Source organism: Polypterus senegalus, chromosome 8, assembly GCF_016835505.1.
Source record: "Polypterus senegalus isolate Bchr_013 chromosome 8, ASM1683550v1, whole genome shotgun sequence".
Lineage (NCBI taxonomy): Eukaryota > Metazoa > Chordata > Cladistia > Polypteriformes > Polypteridae > Polypterus > Polypterus senegalus.
The window spans coordinates 60,359,913-60,385,292 of record NC_053161.1 but is presented as its reverse complement, the minus strand read 5'-3'; the positions used below and the strand labels follow the sequence as shown (position 1 = coordinate 60,385,292).

At 36.4% G+C, this 25,380-nt stretch overlaps 1 protein-coding gene across 1 annotated transcript in view; it reads left to right on the top strand.

Annotated features, from left to right (window-relative positions):
- Positions 1-25,075, top strand: part of slc13a1 (solute carrier family 13 member 1) — a 59,798-nt gene extending 34,723 nt beyond the window's left edge. Inside the window, exons 11-15 of the mRNA XM_039761143.1 lie at positions 6,104-6,207; positions 15,223-15,332; positions 17,937-18,098; positions 21,307-21,444; positions 21,546-25,075. Coding sequence (XP_039617077.1) covers positions 6,104-6,207; positions 15,223-15,332; positions 17,937-18,098; positions 21,307-21,444; positions 21,546-21,689 — 658 coding nt within the window. The 3' untranslated portion in view covers positions 21,690-25,075. The remainder of the gene's footprint in view (positions 1-6,103; positions 6,208-15,222; positions 15,333-17,936; positions 18,099-21,306; positions 21,445-21,545) is intronic.
- The last annotated feature ends 305 nt before the right edge of the window (positions 25,076-25,380 follow it).

Here is a 25,380-nt window from a genome sequence, read left to right as displayed (position 1 = left end):
ATGTGATAAATATTCTGAAGTGCGAGTGTGTTAAATTGTTTGTTGTTTGTGGGCTATTGGAAAATGATGATTATTCGTTTTCTATTTATGTTTTGTGTCAATTTTTCATTTATACAGTATGAGCTTAACAAATCAAAATTCTTGTAACTTACAACATTATAATGCTAATAAAATATTTACTAAAAAAGTAGTATAATGCTGCACTTATGGCTCCATTTACAGACCTGCATTTACAAAACTTTGGAATCAGGGTCACTGCACTTTAGGAGGAAGTGGATAGCTTGTGTTGTAGTAAAGAACTGACAGAACTTACCCAGGTATCTTTCATGAGACGTACACTACGCCAGGCTGTAACTGTAACAGAAGTGCTTTGGCAAGAGCCTACAGACCAAAGAGGTAGAAACAGATGGTTCAGCATGGGGATTAAGAGCAAGATAGAAGATGCAAACTATCCAGGGACAACAACCTCAAAGCTGGAGGTGTCCAACTATTTTTTCCAGAAAACTTGCAGAGTTTCCTTATAACTTTAAGCTTATAGGTAGGGATAAGGAAACCCAAAGGGTTACCTCAAAAACAGTCCCCAGAAAGAGAAGTAGTGATGGTGGAGAACTCAGTCTTTAGGGGGAGTGAGGTTTAGATATGCCTCTAGGAAGCAAAGTCATATACGGTGTGCCTTCCTAGTGCATGGGTGGGAGACCTACCTGGACAGGTGGATATGTTCCTGGCTAGAGTAAGGGTTGATGACAGAACAAAAAGGCAAGTGTTTTGTCAAGATGTAAAATTGCAAGCCAAAAGGAAAATTGCAGTATACATCATGGAAAGAAATAAGTAAAATACACAAAAAATAAAAGGGGGTCAAAACTTGGAAGTCTTTCAGATCATCAGAAAATTTTTGTTAAAAACATTCTAAAACTTCAAAATCATAACAAGAGGCCGCTAGTTCTATGATCCAAATTTAGAATTAGGTGCCAAGCTGACAAGGTGGTCATGTATGAAGTTCCATCTGTGCCACTTGCCAGTACAGGTAGGATTGAGGAGATCAGAATGTTCTTCTATTCTTGGTGTATGATCGAAAGGCATGGTTTCATAAATAAAAAATTGCAGTATAAGTATACACCAGTCTTGATTCGTAAAGCTAGATGATCAGGGTTATCTGTAAGAACCTCCATTTTCTTCTACTCCAACCTGTTTTTCCTTCCTTAGTTTAAGGAAATTACTGTTCATAAATTCTGCAGTACAAGTAAGACATATAATCAGGGAGTTGTGAGCATCAGGCGCACCTGGCACAATTGAAAGGTATAGCTGTGTGTCATCCTCATAGTGATGGTACTTTATCTTCTTTCTAGAAATGATATGACCTAATGGGAGTGTGTAAAGTGAGAATAATAAGGGGCTTAGAACTGATTCCTGAGGTACACCTTAGAGAAGGAATCTGTGATACTTACTAGAGAAAAGTCTGGAAAATTCTGGGATGTTTAAAACACTAATCATTTTTTATGATGATACATATTAAATCTGAAAATTGAACAAAATATGGAAGTGCCATGGCTTTGTCATTTACCTATGTGATGTATGCATGTTCTTTTCCAGTTACACCAGCTTCTGACAATATCCCAAAGGCATGGGCGTTAGTTTGACGGTCTCTCTAAATTAATGTAGGCTTATTGAGAGTGTATCTGATGGTGATGAATGTGTTTTTGCTGCTGGCTCTGACTCATCTTAATGCTATAAGGAAATAACTGGATTCAGAAAATGAAAAAAGGTGAAAAAAAATTACAAGCTCTGCTGAAGTAAAAAGAGTATTTATACAGCAGTCAAAAATTCAGGGAAGCAAGTGGGCAATAAAGCAGCACCTAAAATGACTGTCAGGGCACGACATACAAAGCAGTCAAGTCATTTGAGTCTGGAATTTACAAAGTGAATGTGAGACACTATCTCCTCGACTTCAAAAGAAAATTGATGAAGGGGTCTGGGAAGGGGTGCTAATCTGCAGAAATGTGATAGGGCCTCAGTGCAGCAGCCTCTGTAATTAAATATTTCAAACATGCAGTGATAAAACGTTTGAAGCTAAACCTTGTTTGTTAATATTTAATGGAAATGCATAAGCAACATATGTGCCTTTTAATGAAGACGAAAATGCCATTTCAAGCAAGTGGTTATGAATGGACATTTTTATCTTGAAATATCAAACACGACCATCTGGCCAGAGTTGGGGGATGCATCTTAAATGTTCTCTTTTGTTGATTTATTAATTGAGCAATGCATGTACTTTTATGGATTTTTAAAGCTAGTTTTGGAGGCAGAATCTGCTTTTATTGGTTTGAAAATAATAATTGCTTATTTAGATTACTATCTTACTCGTGGATGTTAAAGTTGTACTGTTCTGTGGTCATGTTTAAAATTTATAATGCCTCCTAAGAAAATCACTGCCTCTGAAGCAATTACTGCCTGCCCATTTACTGTACATACAGCGAGGCGCAGTAGCTGTAGGATCAGGATTTATAACACAAGTTTTCTGATTAAGCCATTACCTTGCTCTTAATTCCACCATGTTTAACCATATGGACAACAGGGGGAATGCCTAGGGGCACGAGGACCTGGGGTTGCAGTCACACCAAAAAACCTAAGCACTAAACTCTCACATCTATTGAGTCACAAGTATATTGATGAATGAATCTGCTAATCTGTTTTCACAGATGAGATCACAAAAACAATTAAAAAAAAAAAAAACCTTGTAAAAAAATAAAATAACTGTTGTAGACAGACTTGTCAGACACAGATTCAAGATTTGGGGAACCACCTTGGTAATCGGTTTTAATGGCACAAACTAAAAAGGAAGAAAATTACAATGAAAAATATCTGCCTCTGCTGTTAACAATAAGCAAAAATATTTAGCTTAAGAACACTCCACATTCCCTCATTCACCTGTGCTCTTTCAAGGGTCAAACTAAAGAGGTTGACGTTAGTCAGGACAGGATTATATACAGTATGCAATATATCTCTGGATCTGGAAGGAGCGTGGCTGTGGAGGTTTGTGGGATGTGGACAGACATATGGCTGCCATCCATCAGAGCTGTGGATGGAAAGACAAGTTTGTAAGCGACGGTGCCCCCTCTTATCCCCCAGGTATTAGTGCTTTACCCTCTCAGAGTCTTGAAGAAACCCCCTATATACACCTGTGTGACACAATTAAGTTTCCATTTATGTTATGTTATTAGGCAACTGCACCAAAAATTATAAAATACCAGGCTCTTGCCTCACATGCATCCTAAGCACCTTGATGGCTGCTTCTGCTTTCACAAGCGGGATTACAAAAAATTAACAACTAAATAAAATAATCTTTAAGTTCCCAGGTCAGGCATTAGCATATTGGTGTGGTAGAAATGAAGGCCTGAATGTGCTGGAAATCATTAGATTTTTTTTTTCTTTGAAAAGATAACGTCTCAAAAAAATCAGGATTTAGCATTAGCAATAAAGAAGCTAATGTTAGCTTGGCCAGGTCTGAGGAGAAGGCCAATTTTATGGCAGTCTCAAGTGGGAGGATACAACCACCCAGAAGTGAGACGCTAATATTATTGAGTTCAATGATAATAACAGTGACGGAAGCCAGGCCCTGCCTGATAATTGTTAGCAGAAATTTTATAGTATCTCTGTAGCCCCTGCATTATGGGGAGCTCAAATGAGAGAAGTAGCAAAGGTTTTCATTTTTTAAAAAAACTGTTTTAGCTTTTGCCTATTGTTCTATTTCTTGTTTGTTCAGATTTATAGATTATCCTGGTTTTGTATAGATAGCTAAAAGGCAGGGACATTTCAGGAAATAATTACATGGAGGGTGAGAAAGTACATGAATTATAATTAGTGTGATTAATGAACTGTCATAAAATAAATTTTGTGAGTTCAAAACCAGACAAACAGACCCTAGGGCCATGCCTGTTCTAAAACTGTTGATTTGCTATATTATGGACTGTAAGAATTGAATGATGTGGTAATTGTTATGCATTTTTCAGATTTTATTATCCTTGTTTAATACATATAATTTTAAGGGTTACACCTATAGTATGTCTTATTTTGATTGTTGGCCTAACTTATGCTGTGGATTTCCCATTTTTGTAATTTTATGTAGGTGGGAAAAACAGAAAGATTGTGATTCACAAAACTTATTATACAATTATGAATGATTACACAGATAATAGTAGTTAATAATAATAGATAGTAGTAGTTCACTCCTACGGAACATTCATTTCTCTATTATAAAAGAAATCTTGGGAATGGAGACTAGGGAGACGAGACGTGATCTTCTTGGAAGACAATTTGATGTCCTGCGAGAGACACTTTAATGTCACGCGAGACAACGCAGTGAGACAACATTTTAAACAAGTTCACGGACATCTAACCTAGCAGGTTTTGGAATGCTTTTGGCAGACACTTCATATGCTCCCACCTCTTAAAACAACGACAGGCGACAAGCAGAACACACGGCTCGCCAGCAGCAGCAACAAGCCAGCAGATGATCCGACCACTTCTCCTTAGCCTGTGTTTAGCCTCCTAACCCATTCACAACGCAAGCGGCAGAGATGCGAAGTGGCAAAAGGACAGCTAGTGTACAGGCTTTTAAATGATCAAAGTGCAGCGTGACAAAAAGAACACTCAGCAAAGGCAGCAGCAGCTGATCCGACAGAATCTCCTTAGAGTGCGTTCAGCGCCCCCCCCCCTCTTCACAATGCAAGTGGTGTTATACATCCCGCGAGAAAGAGATTTAACCACGCTGGAAATAAAGGAAAAGTATTGTTTTTACAAAAGTTTTAAAGTAAAACTGAAAATAATGCATATGTAACAATTCCCATGAAAATAACTCTTTAAATTGTATATCTGGTAAGCAAAACCCGTGGGTGGGCGAGTAAAGCAAGCAGGGGACGGGACCCCCTAGTAGAATTTAAGAAAGGTTATGCAGGATTCAGGTGTCTGCCATTTGGAATTTTGTTTGCCTGACTAATTAAATTGTTTTTGGTGTATAGTACAATGCATGAAGTGGGCCAGTACGCCCCTGTACTGAGAACTGTCACTTCTCCATTTTTAACATTTGTATACTGGCTGTGTTTTTGAGTGGAGCAGCATGCATATTGAAGTCTCACACCAAGTTTTTTTGCTCCTTGATCAAATATTAAAGTATTGTGGGGCTTGGAACTTAAAAGGGAACCCATAGCACAACGTCAATTGAATATTCTTGTATTGCACTGCTTAATCTCTCCCACTGCTCTTTAGATGAATAACTGGAGAGTAACTGGTATAGTATTTTCATTTGTGTGTATAGAGTTGTTCTGTTTTAAATTAAAAAAATGTATATAATTTGAACTGAATTGTACAGGAAGTGACTAAATGACTGCACTTGATGTTGAAACAAGTGCCGATATAAGAGAGCATTAGCGGTTCAGCCCTATCGAGTGGGCATATGTATTATTTTACTCAAAACACCAAACAGCCAACACTAGTGTACCTAAATAAACTTTGCTGTTGTTTAGACCAGGAGGAAGGACCCCAACACAGGAACAATACTTATTTTATCACCTTGTCTCATTCGTGTGAGATGATCTTGCTTGCAGTATGTCGTAAACCTACAGATGCAGAACCGACTCCTTGAGATCCCCACTACAACATTCAGTCTCTCTTTTGGTAAAGCAGGCTCTACTCATTCTGTCCACCATAAGGTTGGCTGTCCCCTTTCAAAAGAACCTTCCAGAAACTATAGAGAAGGCTAGAAAATGCATTGTCATGGTAGCTGGCCCAATCAACATGCTTAATCTGAGTACTTTGACAACATTTTAATTGTAACAATATTCAAACCATGTCTGTAAAAAAATGCTTTTGTGTCATTTACATGCCAGTGTAACAACATATGCCATGAGAAATAAGCAGCAATATTTGTCAATGTTTATTATTTACAATAAAAAGCAGTGAAAAATCCTTCAGTGCTTATGTGTATTATCCTGGTTCACCATTGGGATTTATAACAAACACAAAGATTCCTGAACCTCACAAGTCTCAAAACTTCTGACGTTTTGAATTTAATAAGGGATAATAACATCATTCATTTTTATTCTTCTAGCTACAAAGGTTATGCAACTGATTCTACAGCAGCTTTGGTTCTTGGCCTCTTGTTTTTTATCATCCCAGCACATATGCCAACTAGTCCTTCATCAGGAAAGAAAAGTAAGTATCTGGAATTTATAAAGAGACCTTCAGTGAATATATCTCCAGGGTACCTTCAAATAACATTCAAAAGAAAAAAATAAGTTCAATAAAAATAGGAAATCTTTAAAAAAATGAAAAATAATTTTTATTTTGTCAGAAATTGATAAAAACATTGTCAACCAGTGCAGCTTCACTTAGTGATATATCCCCAAAAAATATAACAGTTTAAATTATCTTCCTGCTATTGCTAAATTGAAAACAAAGTTAAATTTAAGCCCCTTTCTCCCTTCAGTGACACTTTCAATGAAATCCTCATTGGACGGCTACTGCCCCCAGGAAGCAATCAGTGGTTCCTGGTGATTAATGATTAAATTCTGAGCTGCCAGCCTCTGTCATTGACCAAGCACAGCTGAAGATGTGGCCTAACAAGACAACACCTGCATCAGTGCTAAAGGCTTCAGCACCAAATCCCGTAATCAGCATTGACGAAGGCTCTTTGAATATAAATGAGACAATAAATTTAAAGAGCAAAGAAAGCTCAACATCAAGGCTTTTCTTCTTTTTTATTGCTGTCATTGGTTAATTTGATAACTTAGTTCTGATTTTACTTTAAATTGGAGTAAAACTTGTAATAGCTACTTCCAAAAAGCAGTCCGTATCATTAAAAAGTAGGATATTTAACACTTTTTGACTGTTTTTGTATAATAAATGACACGATTCTGTCTATGTGTATTTGTCTTTTGACAGCAATGTGTAATAGGGTAAAATTCTTTCGCCCATCCCATTCCTAAACATGCTTATGCAGTGTATAGTCACAAATAACCATAAACTACCCCACAAGGAATAGACGTGAGGCAGGATCCGATCCTATATGGTGTGCCAGTCCATCTCAGAACACTTATTCACAGTACATACACAACTAATCTGTCTTAGGGATGTGTGAGGATACACCAAAGAAAAACAGAGAGTGGAAATTTAAGACAGCATTTTCACATTACAGTGGAACCTCAGTTCACGAATGTCTCGGTACACGACCACACACTCAGTATATGAACAAGCCAGTTTCCCTTTTGGTTTGTACATGTTCAGTCTCTCCCTGTGCAATTCCTGTGCAGCGAGCAAGAGAGAGAGCGAGAGAGCATGACACACACACACACACAGAGGCAGCGCAAGATGCAGACACACAGGCAACGTGAGAGAGCGTGACACACACACACACACACACAGAGGCAGTGCGAGATGCAGACACACAGGCAGCGCTAGAGAGAGCTGGACTCATTAAGGTAGGAAGGCACTTAAAGAATGCACTGGGCTTGATTTTGTTTTCACTTCTGTTTCCAGCAATCGGATCGTAGCGTGCATTGTTGCAATGTTATTTTTCTTGGTGGTTTATTAAATTACGGATTTTTTCAAATGTTCATTTTTTTTCCTGTGCTTAAAACTCATTTAAAAAAGTGCTTTTAGCCAGCGGTTGGTAGTGCTATAGCGCGAACTATTGCAGTGTTAGTTTTCTCTGTTGTTCAAGGTTTTCTCAGTGTTATTCAATGTTTTTATATTTAGTTTACTATTATGCTGTGCATTCTATGATTTAATTAACTATATTTGTGTTTAAAAACTTAAAATATATATATATATTTACATACAGTTCATATGGTCTGGAATGGATTAATTGTATTTACATATGTGTGTATATATATATAGTGGAACACAGCCCGAACACAGACAGGCTCACATCTTTTAAGCACCATAACACATTTATTTACAACACAGGTGAAGCACACAACCCCAAAACTCTACCAATGTCCAGGCCTCTCACACAATGCCTCTACCATACTTCAGGCAGCCTCCCAAGTGTGGCCGAAGTACCGACTGTGCACCCGGAAGCACTCCGGGTGTGGTGGAAGTGCTGAGGGCCAGGGCTCCTCAGGCATTGGGGCACCCCTTGGAGGTGACCACAGGCACCTATAGGGTTGAGCTTCTAAGCTCTGTTCCCATGGTCCCAAAAGCCACCAGAGAGATTGCCCCCTCGTGGTCTGGAGGAGGCGTAAGCCCTCCTCCGGTCCTACTGAGCATCCCGGCTGAGTACCACCCCATCCACCCGCCACAATATATATATATATATATATATATATATATATATATATATATATATATATATATACAGTAATCCCTCCTCAATCGTGGGGGTTGCGTTCCAGAAACCCCCGCGATAGATGAAAATCCGCGAAGTAGAAACCATATGTTTGTATAGTTATTTTTACATATTAGACAGAGATGACAGTTCTTTCTCACAATTAAAAGAATGCAAATATATCTTCTTCTCTTCAGGAGCAGAGAATTTCAGAGAGAGAGAGAGCGCTCGCAAAGAAAAGCAAACAATCAAAAAATCAATACGTGTGCTTTTAAGTTTGGCGAAGCACCGCAATAAAGCAGCATTTTTTAGAGGTGCGTCCGTATCCACTAGGCAAACAGCTTCTGTGCAAACAGCACCTCTGCTCACACCCCCTCCGTCATGCGCAGAGAATGTCAGAGAGAGTGAGATAGAGGCAGAGACAAGCAAACAATCGAGCACCACGCGGGAAGCATATTTTATAGCATTGAGGAGTTTTAGTTAATATGTAATACATGCTCTGATTGGGTAGCTTCTAAGCCATCCGCCAATAGCGTCCCTTGTATGAAATCAACTGGGCAAACAAACTGAGGAAGCATGTACCATAAATTAAAAGACCCATTGTCCGAAGAAATCCACGAAAAATCTGTGATATATATTTAGATATGCTTACATTTAAAATCCGCGATAGAGTGAAGCTGCGAAAGTAGCGAGGGATTACTGTATATATACTGTATATACTAGCTAAATACCAGCCTTCGGAGAAGTAGTGTGTTAAAGAAGTTATGAAAAAGTAAAGGAAACATTTTAAAAATAACGTAAGATGATTGTTAATGTAATTGTTTTGTCACTGATATGAGTGTTGCTGTCATATATATAGACACAGACACACACACATACACACACACACACATATATATATACCTATACATATATATACACATATATACATATACATATATAGCAAAATACCCGTGCTTTGCAGTGGAGAAGTAGTGTGTTAAAGAAGTAATGAAAATAAAAGGAAACATTTTAATAATAACGTAACATGATTGACAATGTAATTGTTTTGTCATTGTCATGAGTGTTGCTGGCATATATATATATATATATATATATATATATATATATATATACATATATATATACGTATATATACAGACACACATTTACATACACATATCTATCTATCTATATATCTATCTATATATATATCTATATCTATCTATATATCTGTCTATCTATATATGTATATCTATATCTATATCTATCTATATGATATATATATATATATATATATCCTTTGGGGTGCCAGATTCCATTGAGGAAGAAAAATTAAAAACATTATTTGTACAAAATCTTAATTTATCTATCCATTCCTAAATAATTAAATGGGCAGGCTATTTCATATCAGTGCAATACGCTGCTTGTTAAAATGGATGACTCCTAATCTTACGTGGACTTAGTGCTGTGTGGGTATTATAAACTATCGTATTTGTTCAAGTTCTATTTAAATTTTAAATATAAGTAATTTTTATTTGGTCGACAGAAATATGTTTAGTAGGAATGAAAGTTAAATATAATCATCATTGCATAAATTTTTCTTCACCATAGAAATTTAAAGACTAAATCCAACTGCTTGATGGGCTCATCAGGCAGTACACACTCACTGCACCCACTCTCGCGAATCGAACCTCAGACGTCAGCGCTAAAGGCGAAGCCTCTCATGTTGCGCTAGGGTGTGTGGTTATATATATACCTGTATATATATATATATATATATATATATATATATATATATATATATATATATATATTACTTTTGAGAATGCAAGTACAGTTGTCCAGGAGAAAAGCAATCTTGCCTGAAATCAATGGCATCGTTTTGTAGGGTCTGTCCCTGAGACTTATTACTTGTCATCGCGCAGCAGAGCCTTACTGGAAATTGGAGGCATCTGAATTGAAATGGGAGATCAGAGGGGATAAAGGGGACGCAAGGAATACATTAAATGTGGAGAAACTCTAGAGACAGGGTGTGTATTAACTTCTGGATTTTTCTGTGAGTATTTGGTGGCAGTGTGACGAAGTTGCTTCGAAAGACGGCGTTAGCCGCGGAGCTCAGCTCAGAGCAAAATTATGTAAATGGGAGGGGAGATGATGACGTGACTCCCCCACCCGCCTTAACTGTCAATCCCCACAAACACAGTCTCTCGGAATTTGCATAAGCACAGCCCCTCACCTGCAATTTTAACTTAGTTACAAAGTAATCAAAACTCTTGTTTATATCCTGTGTCCTCTCATTAAACTTGTATCCCGCATTACCCCCAAACACCAGCGGCAGCCTGTCTATGAACTTAATTTAAACTTTAAGTTTACACCATGCTTTGTTTCCGAAGTAGCAGCACTCATGAATATGGTTGTAAATGTCAGTCGCTCGCTTATTATTGTTTCGCTGCCTTCTCAATTACATAATGCATGTTTTCTTTAGCACTTTTTTGAGCTCTTCCTGGTTTTCTACGTACTGCGTTGATAGTCAGTTCACGTGATTACGTGATGATGTCACACGAAACTCCGCCCTCCATGGCCATCCAGCTAAACTCCATTACAGTAAATGGAGAAAAATAGCTTCCAGTTATGACCATTACTCATAGAATTTCGAAATGAAACCTGCCCAACTTTTGTAAGTAAGCTGTAAGGAATGAGCCTGCCAAATTTCAGCCTTCTACCCACACGGGAACTTGGAGAATTAGTGATGAGTCAGTGAGTGAGTCAGTCAGTGAGTCAGTGAGTCAGTCAGTCAGTCAGTCAGTCAGTGAGGGCTTTACCTTTTATTAGTATAGATATATATATATATATAGTGAAAAAGACAAACAGAACAAACGTAAAAAGTTGGGGAATCCAGCCCATATAATGTAGTAGCAATTTATAATAACCAAGAGTAATCATATAAGACTGAGTCTATAATGACTGACTGACAGGTGGAAGGTTTGTTCTTTTATATGTTCTTGGGAGGAAGAGCCAGGACAGGAGGGGAAGTGATGTCAGAAGGAGGGCGTGGTCTGATCCCAAATGTTGACGGAGTCTGTGAAAAAGGGAGAGAAGGTATTAGTAGGACTGATCAACCCCTGTCTCTGTTGCTTATCTTCTGCTAAGCCCTTAGACTGTCTTCCATGTGCAAATGTGTGACAATATATATATATAAATTCGATATATCACAATAGTGACTACAGTAGAGTTAAGCGAGGCAAAGTCCATGTGCACAACACAATATCCCAGAGTTGGGGCTGCAATGTCCACGTTTTGATGGCTACCCACTTGAACAGGTTGGCTGACATGTTTATGTGAATGAATTATTAACTGCCATATTGTTTAAGTATATTTGGGTGCCATATTGGTTAATACTAATGCATTGAGTTCCTGGGTTGAAGAAATTGAACCTGCACATAATGCTCATGGGTATTCACTACACTTGGCTCCCACAAATGTGCAGGTTGTATAAACTGCTAACTCTAAATAAAGGGCAGAGGTGTGCACATGCACTGTTCTGGATTGGTTCCCCATTTAGGACTGGTGCTTGTGCACTGGGATGGGCTCCATTTCAGTGTAATGTTGTCATTAGATAAGGATTGCCTGAAAAATTGATGCATCCAGTATATGAATGAGGTAAAGTTCAGTATCTGACTAGGTAGATGCATGTGTGGAAAATGCCTTTTCTCCCCATATTCATTTGAGATTCTTGCACAGAAATATGATTTCTGCCCCTAGTCTAAGGATATACTGTCAGATTGATAAGTAAATCTATGTTGGCCCAGTGGGTGAAATATTTAATGTTTCTTGGTGTGTAATTTTGCCAGTGTCACATTATTAGTTGGTTTCTCATTTGTCTTCAGTATTACTGGCTCAGACTATGGATTCCTGCTACCTTACCCAGAAAACAGACACACACATATATGTATATATATATATATATAGAGAGAGAGAGAGAGAGAGAGAGTGACAGAGAAATATTTTTCAGAAAAGACTGAACCCATTAATTAATACTATTTTCTAAATCCACTACTTTCTTAGCTCCTTATAATGCATTTAGCTGCATCTTTTCCAGTTTCACAAAACTGAGCCACTACTGAGTTGACAAGGTAGGATCCTGCATGAGTCAAATACATAACAAAATAAATTCCTTATCCCGATAAAATTTTTTTTTAAAACATTTATTGAAAATTCAAACAGAGCAGATCACAAACATTTAGGGAAAAAGTTTTAACATACACAAAGTAAAGGGCAGAAAAAAAGAAAAAGGTGTCTTCTTCTGATTTATTACAGTCTTGGCTTTTTCATGTTAAACTTCAGTTACATTCTAAACTTAAAGTTACATTTCTATGGTGAACTTACATAGGCTACACTATGGCCCAGCATAGGTTACTAAAATGACAGTATATGTTACTTACAAAGTAATTAGACTCTAATTGCAAGTACGACTACAGTACAGCTAGGAACCAGAAGTGCTGTGTAAGCCATTTGCACATTTCCTTTCAGTATTGCATATCTTTTGGGCCATGTGGCTGTACCATTCTTTGTATTATTAATAACACTTTATGCTCATTGTAACAGAAGATAACACTTTATTGGTCACATTGTAACAGAAGATAACACTTTATTGGTCACATTGTAACAAAAGATAACACTTTATTGGTCACATTGTAACAGAAGATAAAACTTTATTGGTCACAGGGCAGTCAGTGTATATAAATACTTTTACTATTTAATAAAGAATAAAGGCAGAATATAGACTAGTCTCTACTCAGAATGATAAGAAATAAATATTCCATTCATGAGTTATCTTGTAGGAGTTAAAATAGAACCTTTTATTATCTGCTTAGTAATATATAGACAAACATTTTAACATAACTAGGTAAATTCATATTTCAATTTAAAATAAGCTAACTCAGTATCTCAGGGCTTTTACAATGCATATATAGGATCTACACTGCAAAAAATGAAATCTAAGCAAGTGGAAAGTACTTATATCATGATATTAAATCTTGTTTTCCTTATTGACTTATCCAAAAATATATAATTATGATTATTTAGCTTACTTTAAGAAGTCAAGTAAATTTGGAGAGATTGGGAGAACTTTTTTGCTAAATTAAAGCAAAACAATTTCCATTTAAAGTTTTTGTCTAGTTTATGCATTTTTTGTAGTATAGCCATATTCTCTGTCACATTAGGTTTTCTCATAGTTATTATTAAATGAAACAGGAATTGTTTTTTATGATAATAATAATGTGCATATGCATAGAGATATGCTAGAAAATAATGGATTTTGTAAGTTACATTTGGGACAATATTATCTCCTTGTTATATTTTCCTCTTTGTATCAGCTACTCTCATTTTTTTATCTGTGAGAACAGTTGATTCAATTTGCTTCTAGCTGTTACTAGTCTACTACACATCCATTAACTCACTGGGCTCTCTTGAATTTGAACTAGCACATAAAGCACACACTCACACTCCCTTATGTAATGCCTACTTGGAGTCACTAATCAGTTTAAATCTCACATTTTTGGGGAGTGGGATAATAACCAGCATACAGGCGTATTTGACAGAGTGACCGAATGTGGTCTCACAGCCAAGACTCTGCAGCTTTGAGAATACACCACTGCACCACCCTATCATTCTGCAGTATAATGACTTTAAATAAAGCAATAGTAACGTGACTGGTGGGACATCAGTGCATGTAAACAGCACAACATGCCTTTCCAAACAGAATAATTTACAAATCCATCCATTATCCAACCCGCTATATCCTAATTACAGGGTCACGGGGGTCTAATGGAGCCAATCCCAGCCAACACAGGGCACAAGGCAGGAATAATTTACAAATGTTTGCTTTAATTCCAATGAAAATGTATACAAACGAATTGAAATACCATCAATCAGCTCATCTGTCTGCTATTTGCTGTTATTAAAATCCAATCTATGAAGCTGAGTAAACAGATTATTTTACTTCATAGGGAAAATGTAAAATGTTGTGCTGCTTCACTGAGTCCTAGGCTCACAAAATACTATCAAGCTTAATCTCAATTGTGCTTGAATACTTGGCTTGCAGGTCATTTAAATGTTAACACAGATAATTAAGGTAATGCTCACAATTGATTTTATTCTGTTACCTTAGATGCAACCTTTAGGGCAACAACATTAATAGGAAGCAGGAGTTTCCAGTAGTGGTGACCCAGTCAATTACCTCATTCTCATTTTAGTCATAAAGAATTGAAAACACAAATGCAGTCCTTAGGGCAACTCGAAAACACATTGGTTATCCTTTAGTGAAAGCAATAGGATCCTAATGTCTGTTTATGATTAGTGGTGTTCAATGTAGCAGAACACATCTCTTTTAGCTGTTTCTTTCTAATTTTATTTGCAAGATGCTTGATAGAGTTAAAGCTCCCATTCATATTCCCCACATTACTTTGACATTTATATATGGTTTTACTGTATGTCTATTTAGAATAAGAGCAGTTTTAGATTTAAGATTAGACAAAAAGTCAATACCAAAAATACAAAACAATGCAAATAAAGGCCTATTTGACTTGTGATCCCACTTGGTATATTTTACTTTCTAGTATATACTCCATGAGGGGAGCACAAATTAAAAAACCAGTACAAAAGTTTGTTTGCTGCAGTTGTTAGCATTGCTTAATTAAAGCATACGGACCTATGGCTCGATTGTCTTCAGTGTGAAGTTTGCTTGGTTGCATGATGGTCACACTAGTTACAGACATTAAAATGGCCCACAATGTGTTTGTAAACACCTTCTAATAGACTGGTTGGATTCCTTGTTCCTGCTGTGGTCATAAATGGCTCCTTTATGACCCCAGCAGTTAGTTACCTTACACCTGTTTCCTATTGAACATTGTTTCTTACAGATGACTACTCCTATTCAACGCTGATTAGCTGGAAAGAATTTCAGGCTTGCATGCCCTGGGAAATTGCACTTCTTGTTGGAGGCGGCTTTGCCCTGGCTGAGGGCTCAGAGGTAAATTAAAAAAGAATACAGCTGTAATTTTTTTATACATTTTCTAAAGTACAGCTACCTTGAAATGAGCAAACACAGGTGCACACCAAAATCATCTTCTTCTTTTTCCTTTTAAACTCATCAAATGTATTCAGCTGGAAAGAATCTAACTGTAATCTGCCCCCCCCCTTTCAACATGTGCACACGTACTTAGCAGCCAATTAACAGTGCAATAATCACTAATAGATACTTAAAATGTGTCAAAGTTTCAAAAAGAACCATTTATTTAAAGTCTCTTATTTAATATCCATCCCTTGGTCCATTTTTATATTCAGCTACAAGATTGACCCTCACTTTATCACTGCATTACCTAAAGAGTCCCAATATGCCTGCATCCTGAGGAAGACTCCTGCTCCCTGAAAAGTGGTTCTTTTCCTCATACTTGAGAGGGGTGATGTGGTGCAAGTTTGTCAGCCATGCAAATAACAAACACAGTGTATTCTGAACACATTAAAAATTTGAATTTGGGCTTGAGTTTAAAAGATAAAGTCATCAACATTTCAAATCTACCCCAAAATTTGGTGACTGAAAGACTAAACATCTGAGCAAACAAAAAGCACTTGTTTTGAATTTTAATACTGGGTGACATCTCAAAACAAACAGCAGCAGGGGTGAGTGAGTTGCACATTATTATCATCATCATCATCATTATGATCAGAACAAAAATCCTTGGCCTGAAACAATAAAAGCAGGAACATACGCACATCACTTGCATCTTGCTGAATTCTGGGTCTTTAATAGTCTGATGGTGACTGTGTTTAGAGAAATAGGTGGATGGCTGGCTGAATAGTTGACATAAGATAACAGGCAATGGCAAGCAACAATAAAGGGTTATGAGGCTACTTCTCACATTATTCAATACTGGCTGTGCTACCCATCTAAGACGGGTTGAAATCTAAGTAATCAATGTAGACCTCAGCGTTAACATTTGCAGTACACCATGTAATGCATGTGTCTCTCTTAGATGCCATTAGGTATGGGAATCATAAAAGCAGTGTTAATATTTGTGATGTGCCATCTATTGGAGTGACAAACGCAAGGTATTTTATTATTAAAAACGTTTGTGATGCTTCATCTATTAGAATGACAGAGACATAGCAACCAGACGGACACACAGACAGACACATAGACAGCGTTTTATGAAAGTGGATTATCTAAATCAATTTATTCAAATTATAAAAAAAAAGAGGATTATCTACATTATAAGTGCAATTCAAAATGAACAAAACACGCTGCTCTTTTCCCTGTTTCCTTTACAGGATAATCAAATCTTTTCATTTCTTTTGCCCTCTAATTCAAACTTTCAGACAGTTCAGGCTAAGAACTGTTATGTAAAATAACCTTTGTCTTTGTCCTCCTTTAGTCTTTTTCCATTCAGTGGTGTACACTTTAAAAAAATGTTGACTTGTGCAGCATAATATCATTTTTCTTTACTTTATATTGCATTGAATTGTTTAAATTAAATAAATAGTTCTGCTACATGTTCTTTATATGAACTTTAAAGAAATTGTGAGTATATACAGAAAGAATGTTATATTTACAAAGACATTGAAAGCACAAAATCACATATGAATTACTGATTATACTCTATTATCTGTTTCAGTTGCTTCTTAAAAGTTTCTTAAAAGCTTCAATTAACATGACTGTGCAGTACTTTACAGACCTTCACGACTCTTAGTGTAATAAAATCACTTCCACGATGCTCATTTGGAAGGAAGTTCTCTTTCTTTTCTACTGATGTGATTAGATCAGGTTGCATACTTAAGCTGATAAAAAATGACTACATTCACATTTCAATGACTTTGAGGTTTTTAAACATCTGGACAATGTCTCAGCAGTGGTTTCTAGCAGGGGCTGAAGAGCCTGACTTCTTTTTCACTATAGAGGATGCACCTGGTTGCTTGTTTTGTACAGCATCCTATTTCTCTTGTGTCCTGTGGTGTCCAGATTGCTTTAGAGTGCTCTTAATGTGCCACACTAGCACACAGCAGACCTTAAGTGCAATGTTCTTTGATTATTTTTCTTGCTATTTGCAATGCAAAGAAAGTACAAAAAAAGCAAAAACTTTGTTAATATTCCACTGGACTCCCCCATAAGTCTTGGATATTAACTTCAGTGCAAGTAAATTACAAACCATCATCTGCAGGTTCCTGAAGCAAGGTCCAGTCCCTAGACAACAGAAGAAAAACCACTAGAGTCCACTAGACCTCGGGAATCTGCCAAGGCTAAGCTATTAAAGCCCTGCAGTGTAAAATCCCATTAAACAAATGACACAAAGTGTGACAAACACTCAGAAGAGCCCCAGGAGAGAAATAGAGAGCCACAGAAGCACACAGTCAGAACTTCCCTCCCTTGCAAAGGTTGCCTCAGCAACAATAACTAACCATATGCTGAGTGCAGCTCAGAGTAAAATTCTCTAGCGTCTCCAATTAAAGTATAACGGCGCAGTCACTCAGACTGCTACCATGTCAGAAGGCAGACAACCCTAGGTGAAGCAAATGGATGTTAGACTTTCTGAGTAAAATGAAGTACCAATTAAAAGTGATTATTCTTATTTCCTTGTAGGTTTCTGGTCTGTCGGCTTGGGTGGGAAGTAAACTAACTCCATTAGGATCTCTTCCTCTGTGGGTGACCATTATAGTCTCTTCATTAATTGTAACCACCATTACTGAGATTGCAAGCAATCCAGCAACTATAACAATATTTCTGCCTATTCTATCACCATTGGTAAGTATTTTTTAAGAGTATTGATCATGGAAAATAATTTTTAACATTATAATGAGGTGCTATTCTAAGAGATAGTTTTAAATCTTATTACAATACATTTCCTGTATAATATTATGCAGTTTACAGCAAACAGACTTTTGACTGTTGCATGCTTTATTTTTCTCTCTTGGTATTCAATTTAGATAAAAATAGTGCTGGTCAAGGTTACACATGTGAGTTTCTATGGCTAAGGACTCCAGTTGTTCATGCCACTGCTGCTATTTTAGAACAGTTGCACCATAATAATATAAATACTTATAATAACATCAATTCTCAAACCAACTTATTCCAATTCTGAGTTGCAGATTGCCAGAGCCCCTTCTTGAAATATTGGGTTCAAGACAGGAAACTGACCTGAAACATGGCACCAGTCCATCAGAGTGTCCGTTCATGCACACTCCCACATGGGGTCAATTTGGGATAGTATGTTAAACTAGCCAGCACAGTTTGGGAGATGTGTGAAGAAAACCAGAGAATCTAAAAGGAAAATCACACAGATATGTGGGAAAAGTGCCAAACTGTGCACAGTCAACAACAACAACATTCAATAGAACACATTTGCCTGCAAAAAGTGTAGCTCAAAGTGTTTTACAATACAATAAAAAAGCAAAGAAAAATAAATACATAAATAAATAAAATAAATGTGCAATAAATAGAAAATCAACAACACTGGCACCAGCGAAACAAGACAAATGTAATTTGCAGTCTAATGGTCTGGTCATAAGTTCAGTTTGTTTCTAATAAGGATGTCACTACAATCTATTGACAGGATGGGGGAGTGGAGAAGCTCAAAACAGTTCATTGCCATAAAGTCAGCTTGCGAAGGCAGAGGTGATCTTGACTTAGGCCTCCACTTCTAATCCTGATACTCTCAGAGTCCATCGTAGAAAGGGGCAGAAGAAAAGTTACAAATCGTAGAGTTAATTTGTCAGAATCTGCTCTGGGTCCAGAGGAAAATTCAAGTACTAGTAGAAAGCAAGCTTTCAGTTTCTTGAGTTTGGACTGTTGTGCAAGGAGATGCTGGATCTGCCAATCCAAGGAGTTTCAATATGGTGTGATCCTATCTTTCCAAAATCTCCAAAAAAAGGGAGTAGGCCACAAAAAATGATAAAAAAAAAACAAAACAGGAGAAGCCTTATCCCAAAGAGCCTATCCCCAAACTCATATTACAGGCTTCCTGCCTGCACAGGCCCTAAAATGTGTCTGAGGATTTTAAATATCAAAAGTTCTAAAATGCCCAGAAAGGATGAGAGGTAAAGCATAATCCCCAGGTCCCACGAAGAACAAAAAACTAAGGTCCTTTATGTTTACACATTTATTTACAGAAAAATTAATAAATAAAACACGAATATTGGCAAAAATTGGTTTTAGCCTTTAAGGCAAACACATCCAAATGAAAAACCAATAGGCAATACTTTTTATGAACTTATGAGTCCCAAAGCACATTAGTCCTAAATAGCACTTCCAATAATGCCCACTAGCAGGGAAACATCTTCAGAAACATCCCTGGATAGACACAAAAAAACACAGGGAAATTTTTACAAAAAGATTTATTTTTAACAAAAATGCCCTGAAAAAAATTATGAAGCACAGAATAGCACAAAAACATACAATACCTATAAAGGCCGCTTCAACAGCAAACAAAGCCCCAAACCACAATCCAGTTGCAAAGGTCAAATAAAGAACAAAGGTTCAAAAATCCAGAAAACCACAAAAAGCCCAAAATACAGCAAAAAAACACAATAACTTTCCCCACTCCATTGCATTCACAAAGAACCACCAGAAACTATGGGAGGCCCTCTTGATTTAGAGGGTAGAGGGCATTTCCTGGCAACGATTGATGCACTCCACCTCTTGGTTGACCTTTTACAAAACACATGGAACAAAGCCAAGACATAGTACAAGGCACATAATAAACAAAAGAAACATTAACATCAATAAACAATTCAAAAATTAACAAAATTAGTCATCAAACAAGGATCTGAACTCCATCCAGGGAGGGGACCCTGGCAGAAACATAATAAAAGCCTTACAGTGAATGCTGGGGTCGAAGGGAAGGGAATCTAAACATGAAGAACAAAATCAAGAATAGAAATGAATAATCATAAACCACAATGCTGAAACTTTAGTGAGAACTGCCATTTCTCCTCTTCATAGCTGGGACAGAACACCAGAGGTGCATTATCTGGATACTCCACCTCCTTGGGCTCCATATACCGAAGACAGGGCAGATAACAAAGAAAATGAAAACATATAGAGTAACATATCAACTTGATACAAAATTACACAATAATGAATAATATGACATAAAGTCAACAGAGACAAAACAAAAGCAAAAATAGAATTAATAACATAATATTTAAAAAACAACAAAAAGGATAAGTAAACAAGAAATATATTTGAGCTAAGGATATAACCCTGGCTAAAACATAACACAATGCACTGCAGCTCACAGTTATTTTGGAAGTTACAGGAGGGATGAAACATCTTCAGCCGAATTTAAATTGTGCACCTGTAAAAATAAAAATACAGTACATAATCAAAGTTTAACAAAAATATTCAAGCTGTCCTTCCTGTAATTGGAAAATCCAAAATATTCAAACATCCCCAAAACGGGTTAGCAATGAACAAGAGGTTTGTGTCAGGATCCATAAGGTCTTATTATCTATTACAAATCTTTTTGGTAATATGACATTTATTTTTATTCCATTACCAGAATAATCATGACTGTGGCTGGCTATACTCAGGATCACCTGTTTGCAAGGTCTCCATTTAGCATTCTCCAAGATACTTTGAGTGTGAAAGAAGCAGTATAAATAGACAAACAGTTTAACTGGAGAGTTAGATTATATTGTAGATTATCAGAAGTATTAAAATGCTTGACTGACTCACAAAGAATAGTTATCCAGGTATATGACAAATATCCCTTCTTGACTGAAACTTTTAAAGAATGGTTATCCAGATATATAGTATGTCAGATATCCCAGACTGCCATCTTATTTTTTGGTCAATCAGAGAATCCAATGACACCCTGCTTGCTCGGGTGTAAGAAGTTTTGAAAGCAGTTGTGATGGTCTGTCTGAGAGTGAAAGCAGGAGCTTTCTAGAATATTCACAAAAGTCAACATGCATTACTTTCTAATCTCCTTTTCCCTCATGCTCTCTGCTAGGCTGAAGCCATCCATATTAATCCTCTTTATATTCTGATACCCACAACGCTGTGCACCTCGTTTGCATTCTTGCTCCCTGTCGCCAATCCTCCAAATGCCATTGTCTTCACCTATGGGCATCTGAGAGTAATAGATATGGTAAGACTCTCTGTAAATCTCATTGAATGAAAGTAAAACCTTTTAATCATTTGCACCACAGTGATAGCCTTAAAGAAATTAATTATTTGTTTTCCTTACAGGTAAAAGCTGGCCTTGGAGTTAACATTATTGGAGTTGCAGTTGTCATGCTTGCTGTTTCAACCTGGGGGACCACTTTTTTTAATCTGAAAGAATATCCTTCCTGGGCACCTGCTGTTCCCACTGTTAACATAACAGGCCCATGAACACTCAAAGACATATTCAACTGAGCTTGTTTTGAAGCAGCTATGATCTGTGTTCTGACTGTACAACAATTTGCAATGTTGAAGGCTGTACCCCCAGAGACTTTAATTTATGCAGATTATTTCTGCCAAATGTACCATTTAGGCAAAGCTGGGGAATTTAAGATTTAGTGTTCAAAGTACTTAGATGGAACTGGTACTGTTGCCATATTATTGGTAGTATGAACTGCATTTCAACACATTCAGCGCTGTACTGCATGTAAAAATAATTTCAAAAGGTGAAGTGGGAAATGTCATCATTAACGGTAATGAAAACATACAAATAGTATAATCTGTGAGACTGTCACTGAAGTGCAGTTGGCAGTGCCTGGGCATTTTTTTAATCTTCCATTAGTTTTTATTAGAGAGAACTCCCTCACAAGCTTCAAACTGTACTTCCAGGATCATTGAAGCCCAATTGCTGTCAAATCCTGAAGTATTTGTTGTGTTTTAATTGGATCACTTCACTTATCTTCAGACTACAAGCACAAGTTTAATTTCAACTTCTAACTATAGAGTACAGTTTCCTTCAATGGAGTGCTGCATGTGTTATGAAAGGAAACCAGTCAGCTGTTGTGGAATGGATAGCACTGCTGCTCATATGTGTTTGGCACCTATCCTACTCATGTTTGAGTGGGTGTCACTCCAGGTCCAATGTTTATTCCCATATTCCTGTTAGGCTAATTGTAAACTCTAAATTGGCCAGGTTTCGTTGGGGTTGACAGGCATCCTTACCATAGAGAATTTCCTCTGCTTGTCATCGTGGAGGAATCACGTTAGCTTTAACTGCCTGAGGTGGTCCATCGCAAGACACTCCACAAACCGTTTGTGATCATTTCCCATTGAGTACCATTGTGAATCACAACTCTGTGCAACCCAAATTCAGACAAGACACAATACATAGTTAAGAACCTGTGGTCAGAGGGATTGATTGTTATTCCCTTTAAATAAAACTCAAACAAAAAGTTGCTGGATGGTCGATTTCGTCACCCAAAAAAGAAACAAGACAGTGCAGGTACAGAGCCTGTTTTTTAGTTTCTACTGAAAAACCTGTTGATGTGTCACTTTTGTCTGAGAATGATGAGATGGCAGGGGCAGGTTTTGTTTTCCTAATCTCCAGCCTCCAGAAAATACTTAAAAAGAATATACAGTCAAAACTAGCATAGCAATACTTTGTTGTTATGCTTTGCTTTTGAAACAAAAATGATGGAATTGCTCAACAAGTTCATAAGTAGTCATTTATGTTCAGAGGAATACCTAAAAGTCAACAAAGAAAGCCTCAATAACCGGAAATCAGTGAAAGTTGTTTTTTCGACAAGGAACATGGTCACATTCACTGTGAAGCAGTCAATCAACACCTCTTGTAAAGTGTAAGGATTGTGTATTATTCAAACGATCATGATTCTGAAATTCATGTCAACAAGTCAAATGTTTCTTTTTGAATTTAGTCAAGTGAATACGTTCACTTAAATATTCTGTGTGGTTTACATACTTCCTTCTTTTCTTTAAAGTTTGAATGACTTCATCCAGTTATGTTTTTATTGCAAAAAAAAAGTAAAGGAGCTACATAATGAAAGGAATCTCATAGGTAGTGTGGTGGAGAACTGCTGTTTGTAACCATGGAGATGTTTCTTTGAAGATATGTTAGCAGAAAATGATTGCTTTAGGCTCACACCAAAGAGTACAATATAAACGAAAGAAAAGGTTAAGTTTTGGAGCCACATTGAAAATCTGTAAACTGCCATTTTGAAATGTTTTTTTTTTTAACAGATTTAAAAATAATGGAAAAAAAATCTGCAGGTGTAATATGAGAAGATATATCACATAATAAGGCTGAAGTATAAAAGTATTGATTTAATTTTAATTTATTTAAGAATAAACAATTACGTAATTCTGATAGAGTGAATGTGAATTTCCCCTTGGGATTAATAAAGTATCTATCTATCTATCTATCTATCTATCTATCTATCTATCTATCTATCTATCTAGAAGAGGAAGCTGAAGAAAATGGACAGATGGATGGATAGTGGGATGAATATGATGAATGCATGGGGGAATAAGGGATTACAAACATTTCAAAGAGTGAAGAAAGTGTTTTCTACTAATCTTGGGACTTGACATTTGGATCGCAGAATCATCTCTCTTCCGTGTTGTCAGGATTCTTCTGATTCTAGTTCACTATTTTGAAGTTAGCCTGCTTTTACTTTTTTTAGTGTTTTTACAAATTAAGAATGATTCACAAAGCAAGCTAAAAAAGAAGTTAAATATTTGCTTTCTTTAATACCAGTTCTTTGAGCTGGTAAAATATTAGTAAACTTAACAGTACATTTTGTGGAGATTTCAATGCTTTAAACCATTAACCACAAAATAAAACACATTATTTGTAAAACATTCCACATCCTGGTTCTTTTCCAAGAATGAGTAAATATTTAGTCATTCTTTGTCAAGTTAAGCCTTATTTGCTCTACTGAAAAATAATATTTTATAATATCACTTCATTCAATTTAATATTGGTGCTATTTATTTCCATTTTAATGTGCCATATTCTTTTGTCATTTTCATATGTTTGTACTTAAGGCAATAGTTTTGTAAATGCTACTTTTTTTTCTATTTGTTGTAATAAATTCCTATAAATGTTAACTTAAGCATAATTTTTAAAGTCATAATGAAATTTTCTTGCTGCTTTATATATAAGATTTGTTTTAGCAATTTTCTTCATTTTGCTAATGCCTTTTTAACAATGAAAAAGACAAAAGGACATGTCAGGAGGCAGACGTTACTTGACAATGAGAGATTCATATTGCTCTACCAAACGTTTGAACAAAAAAGTTTGAAAGAAAAAGTAATTGTGTAATAGGAGAAAATATATATCATGCAGATTAAAGTACTTTATTTAGTCTGGCAAGGTCAGGAATGACACCTAAAGCAAAAATGAAGGTTTACATTCTTCTTAATAGGGTAGATGTAACCTTTTGCTGTGCAAACACCTCCTTCATAAGCATTCAGAGGAATATTAATATTCCAATAAGTGTAGGAAAATTCTTTTTAATATGGTGTTCTTCATAACTCCACCATTAAAAGACCCCTTGCAAATCAACACTTTCACAGTTCAGGATGAATAATACAATGGAAGAAGTTCTGCATTTTTAAGCCTGGAGCTTCAGAAAGAGGAATTACATGTTAAAATATTCTTGTAATTTTTGTTCATTTGTGTCTCATATGTTGTAAAGAGGACTGTTTTAAGTTATTTTTATACATATACTGTATATTTCAGATTGGAATTTTCACAGCTATAACAATAAATATCAATGAGAATATTAAGCTGTGTAAAATGCATTGAGGTGTGTATTACCCGGTATATAAAACTCATTTAGTCGATTATCTTTCAATGTAGCTTTTATTGCCTTTTTCATTGCCTAATGATAAAGATATCAAAGTTTTTGCTGTAACTAGATTCACGTAATGTCAATGACCTACAATATGACATATATGGGAACAGGAAACATTTGGTCAGACTAAAAGCATTTGTCAAATTCCCTGGATCTCATATAAAAAAGTGAAATGTAAATTTGTGTTTGACTTGTCTATGTGAGTCTGAACAGGCTCCCATAGCAAATGACAATCTCAATTTCATTTTTATGGGAGAGGTGTACTG